This window comes from Mesoplodon densirostris, chromosome 2 (genome assembly GCF_025265405.1).
Source record: "Mesoplodon densirostris isolate mMesDen1 chromosome 2, mMesDen1 primary haplotype, whole genome shotgun sequence".
Taxonomy (NCBI): Eukaryota; Metazoa; Chordata; class Mammalia; order Artiodactyla; family Ziphiidae; genus Mesoplodon; species Mesoplodon densirostris.
The window spans coordinates 83,167,256-83,187,168 of record NC_082662.1 but is presented as its reverse complement, the minus strand read 5'-3'; the positions used below and the strand labels follow the sequence as shown (position 1 = coordinate 83,187,168).

General features: G+C 34.8%; 1 protein-coding gene across 2 annotated transcripts in view; it reads right to left on the bottom strand.

Annotated features, from left to right (window-relative positions):
- BTBD8 (BTB domain containing 8) overlaps positions 1 to 19,913 on the bottom strand; it is a 90,345-nt gene that overhangs the window by 12,753 nt on the left and 57,679 nt on the right. For both annotated transcript variants that reach the window (XM_060090116.1, XM_060090117.1), the window contains 5 exons: positions 16,294 to 16,382; positions 15,760 to 15,862; positions 4,152 to 4,334; positions 3,361 to 3,498; positions 2,248 to 2,377 (listed from right to left, as the gene is read on the bottom strand). In XM_060090116.1, coding sequence (XP_059946099.1) covers positions 2,248 to 2,377; positions 3,361 to 3,498; positions 4,152 to 4,334; positions 15,760 to 15,862; positions 16,294 to 16,382 — 643 coding nt within the window. The remainder of the gene's footprint in view (positions 1 to 2,247; positions 2,378 to 3,360; positions 3,499 to 4,151; positions 4,335 to 15,759; positions 15,863 to 16,293; positions 16,383 to 19,913) is intronic.

Genomic DNA, 19,913 nt, shown 5'->3' with positions numbered 1-19,913 from the left:
CCCTATGGATTTTATGCTATTAAAATTAATAAATGAGAAATGTACAGTCTCACAGAGAAGATTTATACATTTTCAAAAACCTAGAATTTTCTCAAGCTTGAAATTTTAGAGATAACTTCTTTTTAGCTAGTTTTCCAAGTTTCAAAAAATTACAGATTTTTTGAAATGTAATATTGAGATATTTTGAGATGTAATATTTTATAAACTATTCAATGTGAGAAAATTTCTATCCTAAAAAATATTAAAATACTCTGTTAAAAATTTTCTGATTTTGCAGGTATGCCCTGAGGAAGGAGTAAAGAGAAAAAAGATAAGGTTTTGATGAAAATAAAACAAGAGACAATCCTTAAACCTATATCATTCTTTTTAGAATTACATAAAAAATTCATTTTATAGATTAGGTTTATATGGGAATTATTGGGGAACTCAGTTTATGTTCTTCAAATAAGAATTTAAATAACGTCAGGGAAATATATAGGAATAATGGTATGAGAGCCATAAATATAGTTTAGCTAATGTATTTGTTCCCTTTGAAGGTTATGTAGCTTTAAAATATATTTTGAAGAAATATATACATATATTTTCCAAAATTTATTTTATTTTTATTAAAACAGCTGATGAAAAATACATCAAATTATCTGTAACCCTACCATGCACCTTCTACTATTTCTATTCTATAGGAACTATGTTATAAGACAAAGCAGGATCCTAGAAATAGCATTACAAGGATTGGTTTGTGGTTAGCAAATGACTGCACAAAAACATACAGGTGGAAATTAATACAAGATTTCTCCCAAAGATCAGTAACTCAAACTAGAACGTAAGAAATGTTATAACAAAGACAACCTAGAATTACTCCTTTATCTGGGATTTCCCAATGCAATAATTATGCATGTCAGGACTCATTATAATTCAACATATTTAAGATTTTAAAAATTATTTTTACACTGATAGAATGTAATAGATTGAAAAGTTCTTTTTGACAATTAGTTGGATTACCAATAATATTTTGTTTTAGATATGTGTATATATATGTATGTATTTATATGTATTTTAAATTAGCACTTTGAAGAATTAAGATAAAGAACATTGCTCGGGACCCAACTTAACTATGAAATCCTCGAAAAATGAAGAAAAGCAAAGTTTACTCCCAATCAGAAGAGAGCTGAATGACACCTACTCATGGAATGCTGATCTTAGTTTTTTACACTGTATAGTACAGATGAACTGTCATCTAAAAATCAGTACAGAAATAGTCACAAGGAAAAAAAATCCAATTTCTAAAGACCTTCTCATGACTTTTGTTGTTTCATGGATTTTGTTGTTTTATTATTTTGTTGGAATTTCTTTGAAAAGTGCTCTTGAGATCACATCTGGCTACACCATCGTGTTATGCTCTTAATGCAAGACAGAGCAAATCATATTTTGATTAAATCATTAAAGAATTTAACATATCCATGTACTATCAAGAATATATTATATCACATATGGTCTCCATGTTTTATAGGACAGAAATATTTGCTTCATAAAATACAGTCTCTTAATTTAAAATGTTTTTAAAAGTATACTTACTGAATCTGTCCATATTTTTCCTAAGGTACCTGCTTTAACCCAAAAATAGTCATGAAGCCATTTTTAGTTCCACACCCTCAATTTTTTATTTTCACATTTTTGAAACAAACACACATTCTGAGCAGTATAAATCTTTTGTTTAATGCTAATACTTCAAATGGTACCTATTAAATGTCAAAGAGCACTGTGCGGCTCCTGAGGGACACTCCGCAATAGCACACATCGTTATCACTGAACCAATTGATCATGGAATAAAGCCACCTAATCTAGGCAAAACCACAAGAAAGGGTATCTTATGCAAACGATGGGAAAGCTTTATGGAAAAATATATTTTAAAAGGGAGAGAAAGTATGTTTGGTAATCTGTTCTATATGGGTTACATTTTCCTATACTTCTAAATCTCTCTAAAAGAATGCTTTTAAGCAAATTTGGCTAGAATATAAAGTTGCTAAGATAAAGTAGAATTATATATGTATATATAAGGAAATGAGTTTCATTTTCTAAGGACAGAAAAAAAGCATGATTAAAACTGCCTGAACATACCAGCACCAGTTTCAATTAGCAAGCTATTATTGAACAGAAGCAAACAAACGTTAATCCTATCACTTATTAGAATCCCTTTAAAATATCTCTTGTCACAAATATAAAAATAAAAAAATCTCAAGGCTAATATACCTGCTTGGATTTTCTGTTGATCATCTGCGCTCATCAGCTTCCAGCTTTCTGTGTGACGAACAGCATAGAAAGACTGAACCAGGAAGATCCACAGCTTATCACGCAGAGCCTGGATCTTGCACGTAAAACCCTGTGTTCAAGCAACAAATCAGCAGCTGGTCAGAGCCACATTGTCATAGCAACCAGACATTATTCCCTTCCGAATCTACTTACTCCTAAGCTAGATCAATGATGTCATCACTTAAGATTTTTAAGATCGCCGGGGTACAAGTTATTTATGAAGCCTTGCTCTTTAACAACAGAATTTTATAGTGAACATGAACCTTATCCTTTCAGCATTATCCTTTTAACCAAACACTGTTTTAAACCACCAATGGCCTTTATGTAAATACCTTCCACAGTCTTTTCAAATCAGCTATGACATTAGAAGGTCAAATACTCTATGCAGTAATAATTAATATGATGAAATTTTTTGTCATTCTTGTTGAACAAATAAAAAATGTCAACAATTTGCAATTAGCTGATTAATTACCATTGATTAATTGTATTTAAAAATAAGATTTTAATTTTGCTTTTTCTCAGTCAATCCAATTTTAAATGATTTTTTTCTTAAGACAAAAATTAAGAATATATTATAAAAGTAAAAGACACTGATGATTAAAACTGTAAAACATTCTTTAAAATTCTTTAAGTTTTATATTTAGGAAATTTAATGTAGTGACTGGGGAGAAATACTAAACTTATGCTGTACCAATTAATATTGCTAAGTACCAAACTATGTTTAGAATTAGCCAGCCAAACTTCCAAATTCTAAAATTTTATAATAAGTCTATTTGGAGGTAAATCAAATTTTTAAAATTTTGTATTATGAAAAATTCCCAATATACACAGAAGTAGAGACTGTAACCAACCCCCAGGTATCAAACACTTAGTTTCAATGAACCATGCAACATTTAAAACGTGTATATCTTAAAACAGTTATCTTTAAATATATCTTTAAATATCTTTAAATCTTAAAACAGTTTAAATATTCTATCATTCGTGTATATATTTAAAAATCTTAAAACAGTTTAAATATTCTATCATTTTAATGAATTTTATTACATCAAATACCATTTCCTTTGTACTGTCAGAGTTCAGTAACGTGTCCAGAGCCGTAAGAAGAGAGCAACTATTCTCAGTGGTAATGTTTTCTTCAATTGCTTTTAAAATTTTGTCCAGCAGATCAGATGTGCTACTCATTGCTTGTGACTATAAAACACAGAAATTGATATTTAATAGGAATATATGTAAATGTGTAAGAAATGTGAAAGTCTGGCGTAACAGCAGACCATTCATCATAATTGGCTATATGAAGTCAATCAGAAGTCTTATTTCCTCTGTTAATAATAATTATTATCATTCTAATAATAAATATTATTCTAATCCCTTTCCTCTGTTAAAAATATGGGCACATACACACAGTTCTTAAGAGCCAAAATAGTCCTAAAACAGAGCCTAGAAATAAGTTATAGAAGTTCTTTATTAAGTAACTAAATTTAGAGAAAGTGGGTCCCAGTAAGACAGAGAATTCTGCATGAACCATAATTGTATTACTGACCAAAACAATGTCTTTATGACTTCAATTTCTAAAATATGGCTTATGCCGATTGAGGGCTGGAGTTGCCAGAGTTACACTGTGCCTTGCCAGGGCACTCAACCTGTCCCCTCCTCCCTTCATTATTTTATGAGCCAAAAATCCTGTCCATCACTGCCCTAAATGCTATGCGAACATGCCATCTGCTATGGAATTTATTTAAGTCATACTAATTTAATCAAAGGCAACCTGAATTTGAAAACTTACATAATTATAATCAGAACACAAAGATGGGACTAAATATAGGATATAATTTTAGATGCAGTACCTGTAAGAGGAGAGCAAAATTTTCGCTTTGAATGATCTTGGAGAAGTTTTCTATAATAAATGCAATACATTCTTCTTGGAGCTGAGATGCCATCGTCAGTGCTGCTTCTGTCCACTTCACTCTGGGTAAACTGATGATTAGCCTGTCACTTTCCATCAGAAGAAAAGCAGCATTCTTATCATTCTTATAATTTTGAAAATATTGGGGAAAAAAGTTAGATTACTGCTCATAAAAATAACTTTCCAAGCAAATTAAACTTTTGTTTTCTTGTGACACTGCCTGCAAAACCCAAAATTCCAGGTAGCTAATATCTTTGTCATTAGCTTTCCATATTTATTACTTCATTCAAAATTATCCAAAAGAGCAAACTTTGAGCTGGAAGCAAATCACCTTTAAAAGACAGCTAAAACAAACATGAGAGCAAAGTTATAACTACAAAGAAAAGCTTGACTTCCCTGAGATTTTTCACTACTGAATTAATTTTTGTGCTTATAGATATCATTCATAACTGCATGGCTACACTGACGTAGCCTTAATTCTTTTCTGACTATAAAATACATGTTATTACAAATTTAGAAAGGCTAAAAATTACTTATAAACCCCAGTGACTTTTTCTTCCTTTCTAATTAGGTAAGACTCTTCTTTATATATTATATTATTTATTTAATAACAATTCATTTTTATACCATAGGAAAAAATGTTCATGAATACTGATCTCTATAAAAAATGAAATGACAATTCACAAATACCATGTGCTCTAAGGAAAAGGAAAAAATGGCAACTTAAAATTACTATATTTTATTCATGTTTGATTTCTAATTCTTAAAACGATCCTTAGGAAATAATGATTTATTGAATAAATAGTTATCTGATCGATTGCAGTAGATTGAAAAAAATGGCCACAAATTCTGTGTAGCTCAATTCATCAAGAGGTGGACTCTATTTCCTCATCCCTTGAATCTAAACTGGCCTGTTCACTTGCTTGCACAAGCAGTGGTATTGTGCAAGTTTCAGAGCGTAGGCCTCAAGTAGCCTTGCAGCCTCTATCTTTACCCTCTTGGTTCTGGGACCATGAAGCCATGAAGAAGCCTGGTAAGAAAGACCACAGGGAGTGGGAGGCCCAGCCTCCAACTTAGCCACCAGCTGAAAGCAGCTGCAGGACTGAGCTCAGGCAAGATAAGCAGAAAAATCACCCAGTCAATCCACAGAGAATAAATTTTAGTTTAAAGCAACTTAGTTTTGGGGTGGTTTGTTACACAGCAATAAATAACTAGTAAATCTGGAAATGACAGTGCTTGAAATCCTCAAGCAGAGTCTTCCCTGATCTCTATACCTACTTCAGATTCCTTTTACACATGCCATCAGAGAACCTGTCCCTTCTCTTTAGAGCACTTACTTCATTTGTAATTATTCAATCATGAAATAACTACTTGATTAATACCCATCTCTCTCACTAGGCTGTATGTTTACTGCACGTGAAACCATGTCTGTTTTGGCTCACCGTTGTAACCACAGGTCCTAGTACAGAACTGAGTCACAGTAGACACAAACATCTGTTGATCTCTGAGCATCAACAGAGACTGAGAGTTTGTAAGTGAATTCGTAAGCTAAATTAAGTTTAATCCTTGAACATCAAAACTTTAAAAATTTTACCCATTTACCAAGAATTCTTCTGAAATGTATTCTATACTTCCCTTGCTTTATTTGAGTACAAAAATCATACTTTGCTATAATTTGAGTCTTTAAAAAGTTTTTTTTACATTTTTACTATAATTTACCATTATCCTTTCCTCCTCTGGTAACTTCCTGAGTAACTGTGCAGTTATTAAGAGTTTTAGGCAATAAGCCCAATTTGCTCTACTATAGGCATTGTTCTGATATTAGAGACAAATGTAGAGTATTCAAATAAACTTGGCAGGTATCTACAAAGTGCTTACTATATACATAATGTTATGTGCTCTGACAGCAATATCTTTTTCTTTTTTGGGGATTATTAACTTTATTTAAGCTCAGGAAGAAAATCATAAAAGCAATAACTCAGTAGAATTGCCAATCAACCTGTCTCTCCTCAAACAGCAAATGGCCAGCTTACAAGCAATATCTTTTTAAAAATACAGATGTATAGTTGTCATAATTTAGCTTGAAATCTATTGGAAAACTAAAACATGGACATAAATGATAACAGATGGTATGTGATCTTATTCCATACTGATCTGAATATATGATAACATTAAATGTTAAGAGTAGCTTAAGGTTCAAAGAAGGAAGAAAATGTAATATACTTCTAGACCAAACATATAAAATTTTATTTTATTTTTTTAACATCTTTACTGGAGTATAATTGCTTTACAATGGTGTGTTAGTTTCTGCTGTATAACAAAGTGAATCAGCTATACGTATACATATATTCCCATATCTTCTCCTTCTTGCGTCTCCCTCCTACCCTCCCTATTCCACCCCTCTAGGTGGACACAAAGCACTGAGCTGACCTCCCTGTGGTATACGGCTGCTTCCCACTAGCTATCTATTTTACATTTGGTAGTGTATATTTGTCCATGCCACTCTCTCACTTTGTCCCAGCTTACCCTTCCCCCTCCCCGTGTCCTCAAGTCCATTCTCTATGTCTGCGTCTTTATTCCTGTCCTGCCCCTAGGTTCTTCAGAACCATTAAAATTTTTTTTCTTTTAGATTCCATATATAAAAACACATAAAATTTTAAATTCAATAGTTAACACATGGTTCAAATTTCAAAACTATATAAAAGGCATTACTAAGAAAAGTCACCCACTCCTTCCTGTCCCCGGCCACCTATTTTCCCTTGTCCCAATCAATATTATTTATTTTCTGTATTCTTCCAGAGTTATTTTATGCATATACAAACAAAAAAGTAATTTTTCCCTTATTTTACTCAAATGGAGGCATTAATATGCACAGTACTCTGTACTTTACCTTTTATACTTAGCATATACCTTGAATATTTTTCTTATCACAATATAAAGAGCCTTATTATTGTTTTAATAGCTATGGAATAGCCCATAATATGGATATATCAGAAGTCATACAACCAGTCCTCTACTTGTAGATATTTATTTCTTTCCAGTTTTTGTTATTACAGTGTTGTAATGAATGACCTTGTAGATAACATTATTTCACACATATGTGAATATATCTATAGGATAAATTCCTAGAAATAAAATTGCTGGGTTAATACTACTTGTCTTATCCTGGGTTCTGCCTAATAACTGAGCCTGAGAAATAGGCTTGTACGCAAGTGATCCCAAGATGACCCAAGAGTGAAACAGGGAAGGAGGGAAAGTCAGTGGAAGGGTATGTTTTCCAGCTCCTTGCTACTCAAAGTGTTATCCACAGCAACCATTACCTAGAGCTTGTTAGAAATGTAGAATCTCAGGCTCCGCCTCTGATTTACTGAATTAGAACCTACATTCAACCAAGATCCTGAAGTGTTTTTTTTTTTTTTTTTTGCCATACCACACGGCATGCGGGATCTTAGTTCCCCAACCGAGGATTGAACCCTGTGCCCCCTGCAGTGGAAGCACTGAGTCCTAACCGCTGGACCACCACCAGGGAATACCCAGTCCTGAAGTGTTGTGTATATACATTTAAGTTTGAGAAACAATGATATAGCATTTGCTATTGTAGGCAACTGGGGATCAATCTTGTTGGGGGCCCTCTGAAGAGCCACAGAGAATACAATTTGAATTATTCATCCAAGGGATAGATCAGGGAAACATTTAATCACTGGTTAATCACTGACCAATCTCCCATTGGTCAAGGTTTGTCCCCTGGGATATTAATTCCCTTTCACTTCCAGGTTTGAAGAGCTGTAGGTACCCTGGGTAGATCAGCAGTGAAGCCTCAGGACAGAAAGTGAGAAATACGTGTGATATGGCTGAGGGAAAGTGCTGTCAGATTATACCTGTGTGCAGCTGGATGCTGCAACAATGGTTGGAGTACATACATGGGTCAACAGGATATGAGGTGGGGCACCAGGAGGATACAAAACATTGCCAACATATATTCAATGGAGCAATGTTTTCCAAACTGTAGTTTTCTCCCCTAGCAACCTAGAGAAATATATTTAGTGGCTTTCAATCAGCATTAGAAGACAAAACAAGAAAGAAGAAAGAAAGAGATAGAAAAGAGAAAAACAGAAAATATCAGAACATCATATGGAATATGGTAAGTATTCTTTTCTGAAACTTGTTTCAGTTCTACATGTGTGAGTTAACTGGGTTATAACATAAAAAGAACTTGCTCTGGGTCAGTAAAAAAAGTTTGAAAAACACAGCAAAAGTTGTGCTAATTTATACCCTTCCCAGGAATGAATAGGAGTACTTATTCCCTACATCCTTGTTAAAAGAGTACAAATTTCCTTTTTTCCCCCATACTAAAAGGTAGAAAACAGTCTGACATGGTAATTTTAATGTCCATTTCTCTTAAATAAATGAAGTTGAAGATTTGTTCATCAAATTAAGAGGCATCTGTATTTTCTAAGTGAACTATCTAGTCTTACCCTACATTTAGCTATTTTTAAAAAATCAACTGGTAGGAACTCTCTATATTAGAAAAGTTAGAATAAGAGTATGATATGAACTGTCATTTGTTTTTTGACTGTGCTTATGGTAATTTTTACTATACAGAAAGTTTCCATTTTTATGTAACCAAATTCTTTTATGGCTTCTATATTTTGTATACCCACTCCACTGATGAGGTTATAAACTAGTTCTCCCAGGACTTAACTGTAGTGTTTTAGGTTTCATTTTCTTTACTTGTAAATCTTTGATCCATTTGGAATGTATATTGGCATACCAGGATGTAATGTATAGATCCAACTTAAATTTTTTCCAGCAAGCTTCCTGTTGTTGTCCTAACACCATATACTGAACAAACACTATATGATTCATACTATTTAATTCTTTTGATATTGTGTTAATTAAATAGGCCTTCAATTATCTTTTGGCCTTAGGACTAAAAGCATAATATATATACAACTTTAGTTTTATCCTAGTGACTATCCCCCATGCCTATTTTTGTTTCAATTTTCCTATATTTAAAAACTATTCATAATTTGCTTTTTTTAAAAAAAAGGCTTAAACAAAACTTTTTTTAAACATCTTTATTGGAGTATAATTGCTTTACATTATTGTGTTAGTTTCTGCTGTATAACAAAGTGAATCAGCTATACGTATACCTATATCCCCATATCCCCTCCTTCTTGCATCTCCCTCCTACCCTCCTTATCCCACCCCTCTATGCGGTCACAAAGCACCTAGCTGATCTCCCTGTGCTATGCGGCTGCTTCCATTAGCTATCAATTTTACATTTGGTAGTATATATACATCAATGCCATTCTCTCACTTCGTCCCAGCTTACCCTTCCCCTCCCCGTGTCCTTAAGTCCATTCTCTACGTCTGCGTCTTTATTCCTGTCCTGCTCTTAGGTTCTTCAGAACCATTTTTTTTTTTTTTTAGATTCCATATATATGTGTTAGCATACGGTATCTGTTTTTCTCTTTCTAACTTATTTCATTCTGTATGACAGATTCTAGGTCCATCTACCTCACTACAAATAACTCAATGTCATTTCTTTTTATGGCTGAGTAATATTCCACTGTATATATGTGCCACATCTTCTTTATCCATTCATCTGTTGATGGACACTTAGGTTGCTTCCATGTCCTGGCTATCGTAAATAGTGCTGCAGTGAACATTGTGGTACATGACTCTTTCTGAATTATGGTTCTCTCGGGGTATATGCCCAGTAGTGGGATTGCTGGGTCACATGGTAGTTCTATTTTTAGTTTTTAAAGGAACCTCCATACTGTTCTCTGTAGTGGCTGTATCAATTTACATTCCCACCAACAGTGTAGGAGGGTTCCCTTTTCTCCACACCCTCTTCAGCATTTATTGTTTGTAGATTTTTTGATGGTGGCCATTCTGACCCGTGTGAGGCGATACCTCATTGTAGTTTTGATTTGCATTTCTCTAATGATTAGTGATGTTGAGCATCCTTTCATGTGTTTGTTGGCAATCTGTATATCTTCTTTGGAGAAATGTCTATTTAGGTCTTCTGCCCATTTCTAGATTGGGTTGTTTGTTTTTTTGATATTGAGCTGCATGAACAGTTTGTATATTTTTGGAGATTAATTCTTTGTCAGTTGCTTCATTTGCAAATATTTTCTCCCATTCTGAGGGTTGTGTTTTGGAAGTTTTAGCCACAGCAATCAGAGAAGAAAAAGAAATAAAAGGAATCCAAATTGGAAAAGAAGTAAAACTGTCACTGTTTGCAGATGACATGATACTATACACAGAGAATCCTAAAGATGCTACCAGAAAACTACTAAAACTAATCAATGAATTTGGTAAAGTAGAAGGATACAAAATTAATGCACAGAAATCTCTTGCATTCCTATACACTAATGATGAAAAATCTGAAAGAGAAATTAAGGAAACATTCCCATTTACCACTACAACAAAAAGAATAAAATACCTAGGAATAAACCTACCCAAGGAGAGAAAACACCTGTATGCAGAAAACTATAAGACACTGATGAAAGAAATTAAAGATGACACAAACAGATGGAGAGATATACCATGTTCTTGGATTGGAAGAATCAACATTGTGAAAATGACTATACTACCCGAAGCAATCTACAGATTCAATGCAGTCCCCATCAAACTACCAATGGCATTTTTCACAGAACTAGAACAAAAAATTTCACAATTTGTATGGAAACACAAAAAACCCCAAAGAGCCAAAGCAATCTTGAAAAAGAAAAATGGAGCTGGAGGAGCAGGCTCCCTGACTTCAGACTATACTGCAAAGCTACAGTAATCAAGACAGTATGGTACTGGCACAACAACAGAAATATAGATCAATGGAACAGGATAGAAAGCCCAGAGATAAACCCACGTACATATGGTCACCTTATCTTTGATAAAGGAGGCAAGGATATACAATGGAGAAAAGACAGTCTCTTCAATAAGTGGTTCTGGGAAAACTGGACAGCTACATGTAAAAGGATGAAATTAGAACACTCCCTAATACCATACACAAAAATAAACTCAAAATGGATTAAAGACCTAAATGTAAGGCTAGACACTATAAAACTCTTAGAGGAAAACATAGGCAGAACACTCTATGACATAAATCACAGCAAGATCCTTTTTGACCCACCTCCTAGAGAAATGGAAATAAAAACAAAAATAAACAAATGGGACCTAATGAAACTTAAATGCTTTTGCACAGCAAAGGAAACCATAAACAAAACAAAACATTTTGAAACAGAAAAATTTAATCTTGTTTTGAAATAGTTCAAGTAATTAGAAGCCCTAACTTTTCTAAAAACTTTCTCTCTTCTACTAACTCCTCTACCCTGCTCTCTCTTCCTCCCAGAAGCAACGGTTTGTACTTGGTAGGAGGGAGTAGCCACTTCTTACTGAACTGCTGCATAGTGAGCAAGAAGGAGAAAAAGCTCAAAGTCCCTCATATTAAAATTAAAAAAAAATTCTCCATATATAGTCCAATGCAGCACTTTCTTATCTCCCTTTGTATATGACAGTGTTAGGCATATTACTGATAGAGTAAAGTGCCTGCCATGAAACATGTGGTTTAACTGAATTAGAGCCAAAGAAGACTTAAGAAGATTGCTCAATCTTTCTTTCATTTGTTTTGGATAACATATTTCATATTTTAATTTAAAAAATTTTTTAAATATTGTATTTTTATTAATAAAGCAAAATATATTTTATTTCTATAGTAAAATATGAATAATATATTAAATTAAGGTTTCCTAAAATTTGAATATCCACAAAGAAAGACAAAATTTCAAATTTTCATTATAATCACCACAATGCCAAAAGGCTTGTAAGTTTGGTTGTTCTGATGTACATCTTTATATCTGTCTTGAAAGGAAAAACCAAGCATTCACAAAGCTTACAAGGAACTGATTAGAGCTATAAAATCAAAATAAAATATTGTAGGAGAGGGAGAGGCATAGTATGAAGAGCTTATTCCTCAGTTATACTCACTGACCACTTGTTAAAAAAAAATCAAACTTCTTGAGACAGTCAGTTAAGATCCCTCCCAATCTGGCTTTAGCCTCTCCCCAGACTTATCTTCTCTCATCATTCCAGTTACAAGAGAATATTGGCACTGCCCAGACTCCAGGTCCCTGGTCACATTTAAAAGTCACTTTTTAATTTTGAAATTGTCCTCTATTTTCAGGTTCATCTCACATCACTTCTCTTATCCTTCCAATCAGAATCAATTGTTTTCACTTTTGTGATTCCACGTATAAACCTGAATTATAAATTACACTTATTCACTCCTTTATTTACCTATCAATATATACTGAGTGCCTAATGTCTGCTAGGCACTGCCCTAAGGCTGGTGCTGCAAAGGTAAATAAGACTGACATGGAACTTAATGCTAGTATTCATCATAGTCTAACTTGTATTTTGCATAGTTGTTTAAGTGCCTATCCTTCCATCAATTTGTGAGTTCCTTGAAGTCAAGGCCCATACTTCCTAAAAATAATCTTTGCCCATGCTGAGCATCTATTATATTACCTTTAGAATGGCAGCAATTGGTTTTAAGACCTGGTTTTATAATTTACTGACATTGTGAACTTGAATAAAGCATTTACCTCTCTGATTCTTTTTTCTTTTATATAAAGTGGAAATAAGAGTACCTATGATATACGTAATTTCAAAATATAAAAAGTATATTTTGAACCATAAAGGTCTTTTAAAAATCCACTAGATCGGGCCTCCCTGGTGGCGCAAGTGGTTAAGAGTCCGCCTGCCGATGCAGGGGATACGGGTTCGTGCCCCGGTCTGGGAGGATCCCATATGCCGCGGAGCGGCTGGGCCCGTGAGCCATGGCCGCTGGGCCTGCGCATCCGGAGCCTGTGCTCCGCAACGGGAGAGGCCACGGCAGTGAGAGGCCCACATACCGCAAAAAGAAAAAAAAAAAAAAAAAAATCCACTAGATAATAATTCACTTCTATTGAACTGAATTACAGCTGGGCCATTTGCTTGCCTCATGAACAGAGTAACCATTCAATGACCAAAGAAACTAATGCAAAATAGTAAGCAACAAAACAACAAAGTCCTTCATTAGCATAAACACAGATTTAGATTTATTTTTTGCAGTGGTATATCACCAGCTGATGGCCTAAACTTATTTTCGCAGTTAGATTTAGATATTATCTTCTATGTAACCCAGTCTAAAATACCATTCATGGTTCAATCAGAGAAACGGGACCACTAGGAGGTATTTATATACATAAAGGAGTCTGTTAAAGGGATTTGACCTTATGCAATTATGGGAGCTGGTTAAGCACTCTTTGTATATGATGATGTATTGTAGTATGAAGTCCACAGGGAAAGCAGTTGAGAGAGGATGATGGATGTAAAGTGTGAGGGGTAAGGACAAGCTGACACCGAAGAGCACAAGCTATAACCCACAAGGATGGGCTCATTTTAGGTCTCATTGCCTCCAACATGGATGAAATGAGTGTCCTTCAGGAGATGCTAGCACCCATCATCATGGAGCTAAACACATCCCTGGCCCAGGGGTAAGAGAAACCAAAAAGGATACAGGGCAAGGTGAAGCAGTGCAAAGAAGGAAATTCTGGGAAGCATAGTTCATCCTCATCAAGCTAACACATTGCAGAGACACTACAGTCCAACCCTTGTCAACTTGGCATGCATGCACATTTCTTTAAGTCATAGTTAATTCCTATGGAGACAAAGTAAAGTCATGCTAACGCCTAACATATACAACCATCCCCTATAAAACAAACATGCTAACCCTCTCCCTAAAATAGGATACAAAGTCTCTCTTCAAACTGATTCAGACTACCCCTTAGTATCCTGTAACTTAAATACAGAGATATAGTTAACATGTCTTATACTAAATGGTAGGGGAAGGAGACAGTGGGAAAAAAATACTTGGTTAATATATACATAAACATTCATATAAAAAGGGGAAATGAATATGTTTACATCATAACTACTACAGTGCTAATTTCTATAACTGGTCACGTGGTCATACCTAGTATTTATAACTACCTTTTCCTGCAACCATTACATGTTCCCTTTGTCCTCAGCAAGTACCCCTGCTGTTTATAGTTCTTTATCTGGTAAGGTGGCCCAAACTTTCATTCCTGAAGAATCTGGGCCAGTATCAGTGCTGCTTAAATTGAGTTTTTCCATTGATTTTAACCATAGGACATGGGAGTACTGCATTCCAGATATACTTCTCCTTCCCCACATTATATAGCACCAACCCAATTTCTCCTTATAGTTAGCTGGTGGGAAGCAGCTGCATAGCACAGGGAGATCAGCTTGGTGCTTTGTGACCACGTAGAGGGGTGGGATAGGGAGGGTGGGAGGGAGACGCAAGAGGGAGGAGATATGGGGATATATATATATACATATAGCTGATTCACTTTGTTGTACAGCAGAAACTAACATAGCATTGTAAAGCAATTATACTCCAATAAAGATGTTAAAAAAAAAACAGTCAGGCTCAATCTAATAATAATTCCCCTTCTCTGCCTATTGATTTACAAAGTGGCCAGAAGGAGGTGGTCCCAACTTCCAGTTCAATGGAATCACTGTGTTCATAGGTGAAAACATTCTTCTCTTTGGAACTAAGACCTCTAGATCAGCAGATCCTAAAGTTATAGGGACAAGAAGCAAAAATTTTGCTAGTGGATCGCTAGGAGTAATTATACGTGGAGCCACTCTCATTTCCACACCTTGATTTCTGTACCCATGCATCCTAGTTATGTTAAGAAATAGCATCATAAATCAAAAACTGATTTAGAGCATACACAGCCTCCTGGAGGACACTGCCCCAATCCCACAAGGCACTGCCACGTAGCTGCACTGTAAACAAGTCTTCAAAAGGCCATTCCTCCATTCTATCAAGCCAGCTGCTTCAGGATGATAGGGAGCACAGTAGGACAGGTGAAATCAGTAAGCATGGGCCCACTGCCATACTTCATTTGCTATAAAGTGAGTTCTTTAGTCAGAAGTGATGCTGTGTGGATACTATGGTGGTGAAAAAGGCAGTAAGTCCACGGATAGTGGTTTTACTAGAAACACTGGAAGTAAGGAAGGCAAATCCATATCCAGAGCAAATGTTTATTACATTGCGAACAAAGCACTGCCTTTTCCATGTTGAAGTGGTGCAATGTAATTAACCTGCCAGCAGGTAGATGGCTGGTCCTCTTAGAGAATGGTGCCACTGTTTCAGTGTTGCACCCAAATCCACCTTAATGAGTCGAGGTCCCTGCTACTGAGCCAATGCATAACCGACCCTGGCACCATGCCCCTTTTGTTCATGATCCAACGTGTACTTTCTAGTGATTGTGATTCTCTGACTGAATTCTAATGCATTTGGTACAGAGGAACAGAGTCTTAAAGACAGATTCTCTGAATTGGTTCTGGGTTATCTGGAATTGGTCCTTTCATCTTGCTTTTATAATATAATTCTACATTTGTATTTAAAACACAGAAAGTACCTATATAAAATTTAATAAATGACAAACACAAAGTATTCAGGTTATACTTACTAAAGACTGAATCAACATATTAAGACAACTTTTCTGAATCTCAGGAGGTACATTTGCAAAGCTTCTCTCAGACCAAAACCTTGCAAAATGCTTTACAATCCACCTGTTAAAAATCAAAGAATCTCAAGTTAAAGAAATGAAAATATTTTTCATTATAATATTCAGTAACATTTTGGTTTTCAATAATATAAGTTTTACATATATTATGTTTTGACTAACCCTAACAGTTAATTTTTTGAGTGCTATAATGGACTTAACTAAGTTCCCTTTTCTGTAAACATTTATTTCAAATCCACTCTGGGTTATGTGCATGGATTTTAGTAACCATGGTTCAGCTAAAATAACATTGATTCCAAGCATCTTGAGTAATATCTACATCAATACTTCTCCTCAATTGTTGTAACCAGTTAAGCATTAAGCTATTTACATTGTGCCCAAGAAAATAGGCCAAGTCTAAAATTTCCCAGAAAATTAGGAGAATGGAAGAACAGAATCCCTAAATTAATAGTATCAGCACTACTTCAGTTCACTTACTTCATGCAGTCAGCAAAAAGACTTTCCACTCCAACTGAATGAGCAATAATCAGGCATTCTAATATAGATGCCAACCTTCTGGGAACAGGCTAAAATTGACAGAAAACACTACATTTATTCTTTTTCAACTTACAGAGGCTAAAAGTATTTGGTTCATAAAAATGATCTGATTTACATACCTAAACTGGAGAATAAATATATGTAATTCAAAAGTCTGTTATTCTTTTAAAATCAAGTATCACTGATAAACTTTAGTTTTTATAGCATAGCATTTGAGTTCTTTTAACTGCCAGAATGCACACAGTTTATATTCTAATTTCTTTTAGCGTAAATATTTTCTAGAGTACAAGTGGTATAATAATTTCTAGCACATCACAATGCAACACAACCATATGGTCTAATCTGCTTCCTAAAGTATAAATATAACTTTAAGTACATGTGCAATGGGAGGTCCTACATTGACCTCAAACAAAATGACAGAATTTAATTAGATCATGATTATAAAAACATATTTTTAAAAAGCACATATACAGAGGTAATGAACTAAAACAATAAATAAATAAAATGTAGATACAAGTAGTGAAGAACTCACTGCTCTTGGTGTTAAGCCTCAATATGTGCTACATATTACCTGTGCCATGTATTTTCAGTTTTTTAGACTATGTTCCTAAGCACATCTATTGCCCTATTAGGGTGAATAGAGTTCAGCTTCTCTTTGTACACATTCATTAGTTGTTATTTGAGTTTATACACTTAATAAAGACCAGCAATCAACCAATATGTATATATAGTCTCTAAATGTGTATCTGAAGATACCCTGCACTCAGAGAAGAGCAAAATCTTCTTCAGAAATGCCTCCAGCATAGTCCTTCAAATAAGGTCACTGATTTCCAATTTTTTTAATAGATTTTTTTTTCCATTTCATTATTAATTTATTTATTTTTGGCTGCATTGGGTCTTCGTTGCCGTGCGCGGGCTTTCTCTAGTTGTGGCAAGCAGGGGCTACGTTTCATTGCGGTACGTGGGCTTCTCATTACAGTGGCTTCTCTTGTTGTGGAGCTCTAGGCGTGCAGGCTCAGTAGTTGTGGCTCACAGGCTCTAGAGCACAGGCTCAGTAGTTGTGGTGCACAGGCTTAGTTGCTCCACGGCATGTGGGATCTTCCTGGACCAGGGATCGAACCTGTGTCCCCTGCATTGGCAGGCGAATTCTTAACCACTGCACCACTATGGAAGTCCCCCAACTTTTAAAATTACAAATTGCTATTAATTTGATTTCCTAATACCCTTCTCCTAAAGGTGTTACATACTACTTAGGAAATTAACTGTAAATACCTTTTTTTGTACATCAACAATTTAGTTATTCCCTTTGAGATAACTGAAGGTACTCTAAATTGTCCTAAAATCAGAAATGGCTATTGCTATATAAATTATACAGTAATTCTACTAAGTTAAATAATTTGGTTTTCTGACCCACTTCAGATAAGACAAAAGTAGTATGAGGGAAGAGACTACTGGTATAGACATAATTGACAACCTAAAAGCATCCAGAAGCATAAAAAATTATAAAAGTAAGCACAAGAGTTAAGAAGTCTAGCAATCTAATTTTATTTAGGAATAACCAGCCCTCCACAACACAAAGTCCACTACTTGATGTATAACTTAAGAATAATTTCCATACAAAATATTAAAATGCAAAATAATTTGCTGCTTAAAGGCAAAGGCTAGCAAACCAGCTTGTGGGCCCAAACTAGCCCACCACTGTTTTGTGAATAAAGTTTTATTGGAACATTTCCATGCTGTTCCATCTACATATTGTCCATAGCTGTTTTTGGTCTACAACAGCAAAGCTGAGTAGTTGTGATGGAGACTGTATGGCCCACAAAGCCTAGAATATTAACTATCTAGCCTTTTATAGAAAAAGTATACTTACCCCTGGCTTAAAGGGATAACTTTAGCTTTCTAAGAATTTTACTTATATGGAAATGCTGATATCCTAAGTGTCTTTGTAATAGGATGACTGACCTTTAGTCATCTTCAAAACCTGCTTGTAAAATTTGGGAAGACATATATTTAAATTATAACCTAAGATATATTTTTAAATCAGTGGCAAAAAACATAATGTAAAACCCACTATAATCCTATAAATGAAGTTCTAAAATTTACTTTTAAAAAAGGCAAGATTGTGAAGTTAATGAAATGACTGAAGCTAGCTTGCCAAGAGTTCTGGGGCCAGTTAACCACCATATTATATCCCATCATCTATTGCTGTGGCATGTGCTATTATAGATTTACTATATTTAAGTCACTGCCAAGAAACTGCATAATTGAGATCTAGAAGTTAAAAATTATACATTCAAAAATATATCAAAATATATATTGTTAAAATATGTAAAGCAAATAATTTAAAGATCAGGTCAATAAAAACAAAAATTGCTCTCAAATATCTGTTACCACAGTAATACAGACTTCATCAAAATAAAGTAAAATTTTCAACAAAATGCCATATTGATAATTTAAAAGCATCTCATCTTCTGTTGTTTTAATGGCAACAAATATGCCTTTTGTATTTTTAAAATTAAGTGAATTATTGAAAGTAAAATATAAGAAGCTGCATGTAACCTGTGTATACTCATGAACATACTAAAAAGTAGAGGCAATGGTCCAAAGACAATACATATAAGAGATTATTTTTTAAATGTTTCATGCAATTGGTTTATTGAGGAGTCTCAGTTTAAAGGAGATACTAACAAAACTTTCTTTCCCCAATTAGTGCTATCAACCATGCTGTGTCAAATTCCCTCTTTTCCCATATTTTAATGATTATAGGCAAATTCCAGTACCTTCTGGTTACTTTTGGTATTGAAATTCAGTATAGTACTATTTAAACACCTATCTCATACTCGATTTAAATCTTTCACTCCCCATCACTGACTACACTTTTACTTGGGGAGATCTGGAATGGAGAATAGAACATGGTCTCTTGCTCCTCCATTTTGTGGGTCTAACTCCTGTGGAAGAGGGTTATGGATGGCTATGGTCACCTTATGTAACTAACCAGTGACCAACATGGTAATAGGAAGATGTCCTTGACTACTACTCTAATCCAGATGTTGGTGGTCTTTGCTAATGTGGTGGCTTGTTAAGAGAGAGACTGAACTTCACCCTAACCTCTCAGTGGTAAAGGTTCTTCTAGGGTTCATGATGCTTGATGCCTCCTTATGTGGGACACTGTCATTTGACCCTGTATCAGTCTCTTCTAATCTTCATTGAACCACTAAGGTCCCTTTCCTTCCCTGCATACCATGTATAATTGGGGTGTGGAATGGACTCTCCATTATTTTTTTCTATCTATGACAATAACTATTGCTTCTAGTCACCAGGCTAGTACTGGCTTCTCCAGCAAGCCTCCTCCTCCCTTAAGAAATCTCCATATTCAAGTATATTCTCACTGGTTCCTGAGACATATTCCAGGCTCTTCCAAGAAATCTCTTAGTACTTTCTTTTCTTCTTTGATGGAAGTTCCAGAGTGGACTGGTTATACAGATATGATAGATGTCCATCTTGGGGCTGAGAAGACATTATCTCCTCACTGCAGATACCCCTATCTTTAATCTTTATTT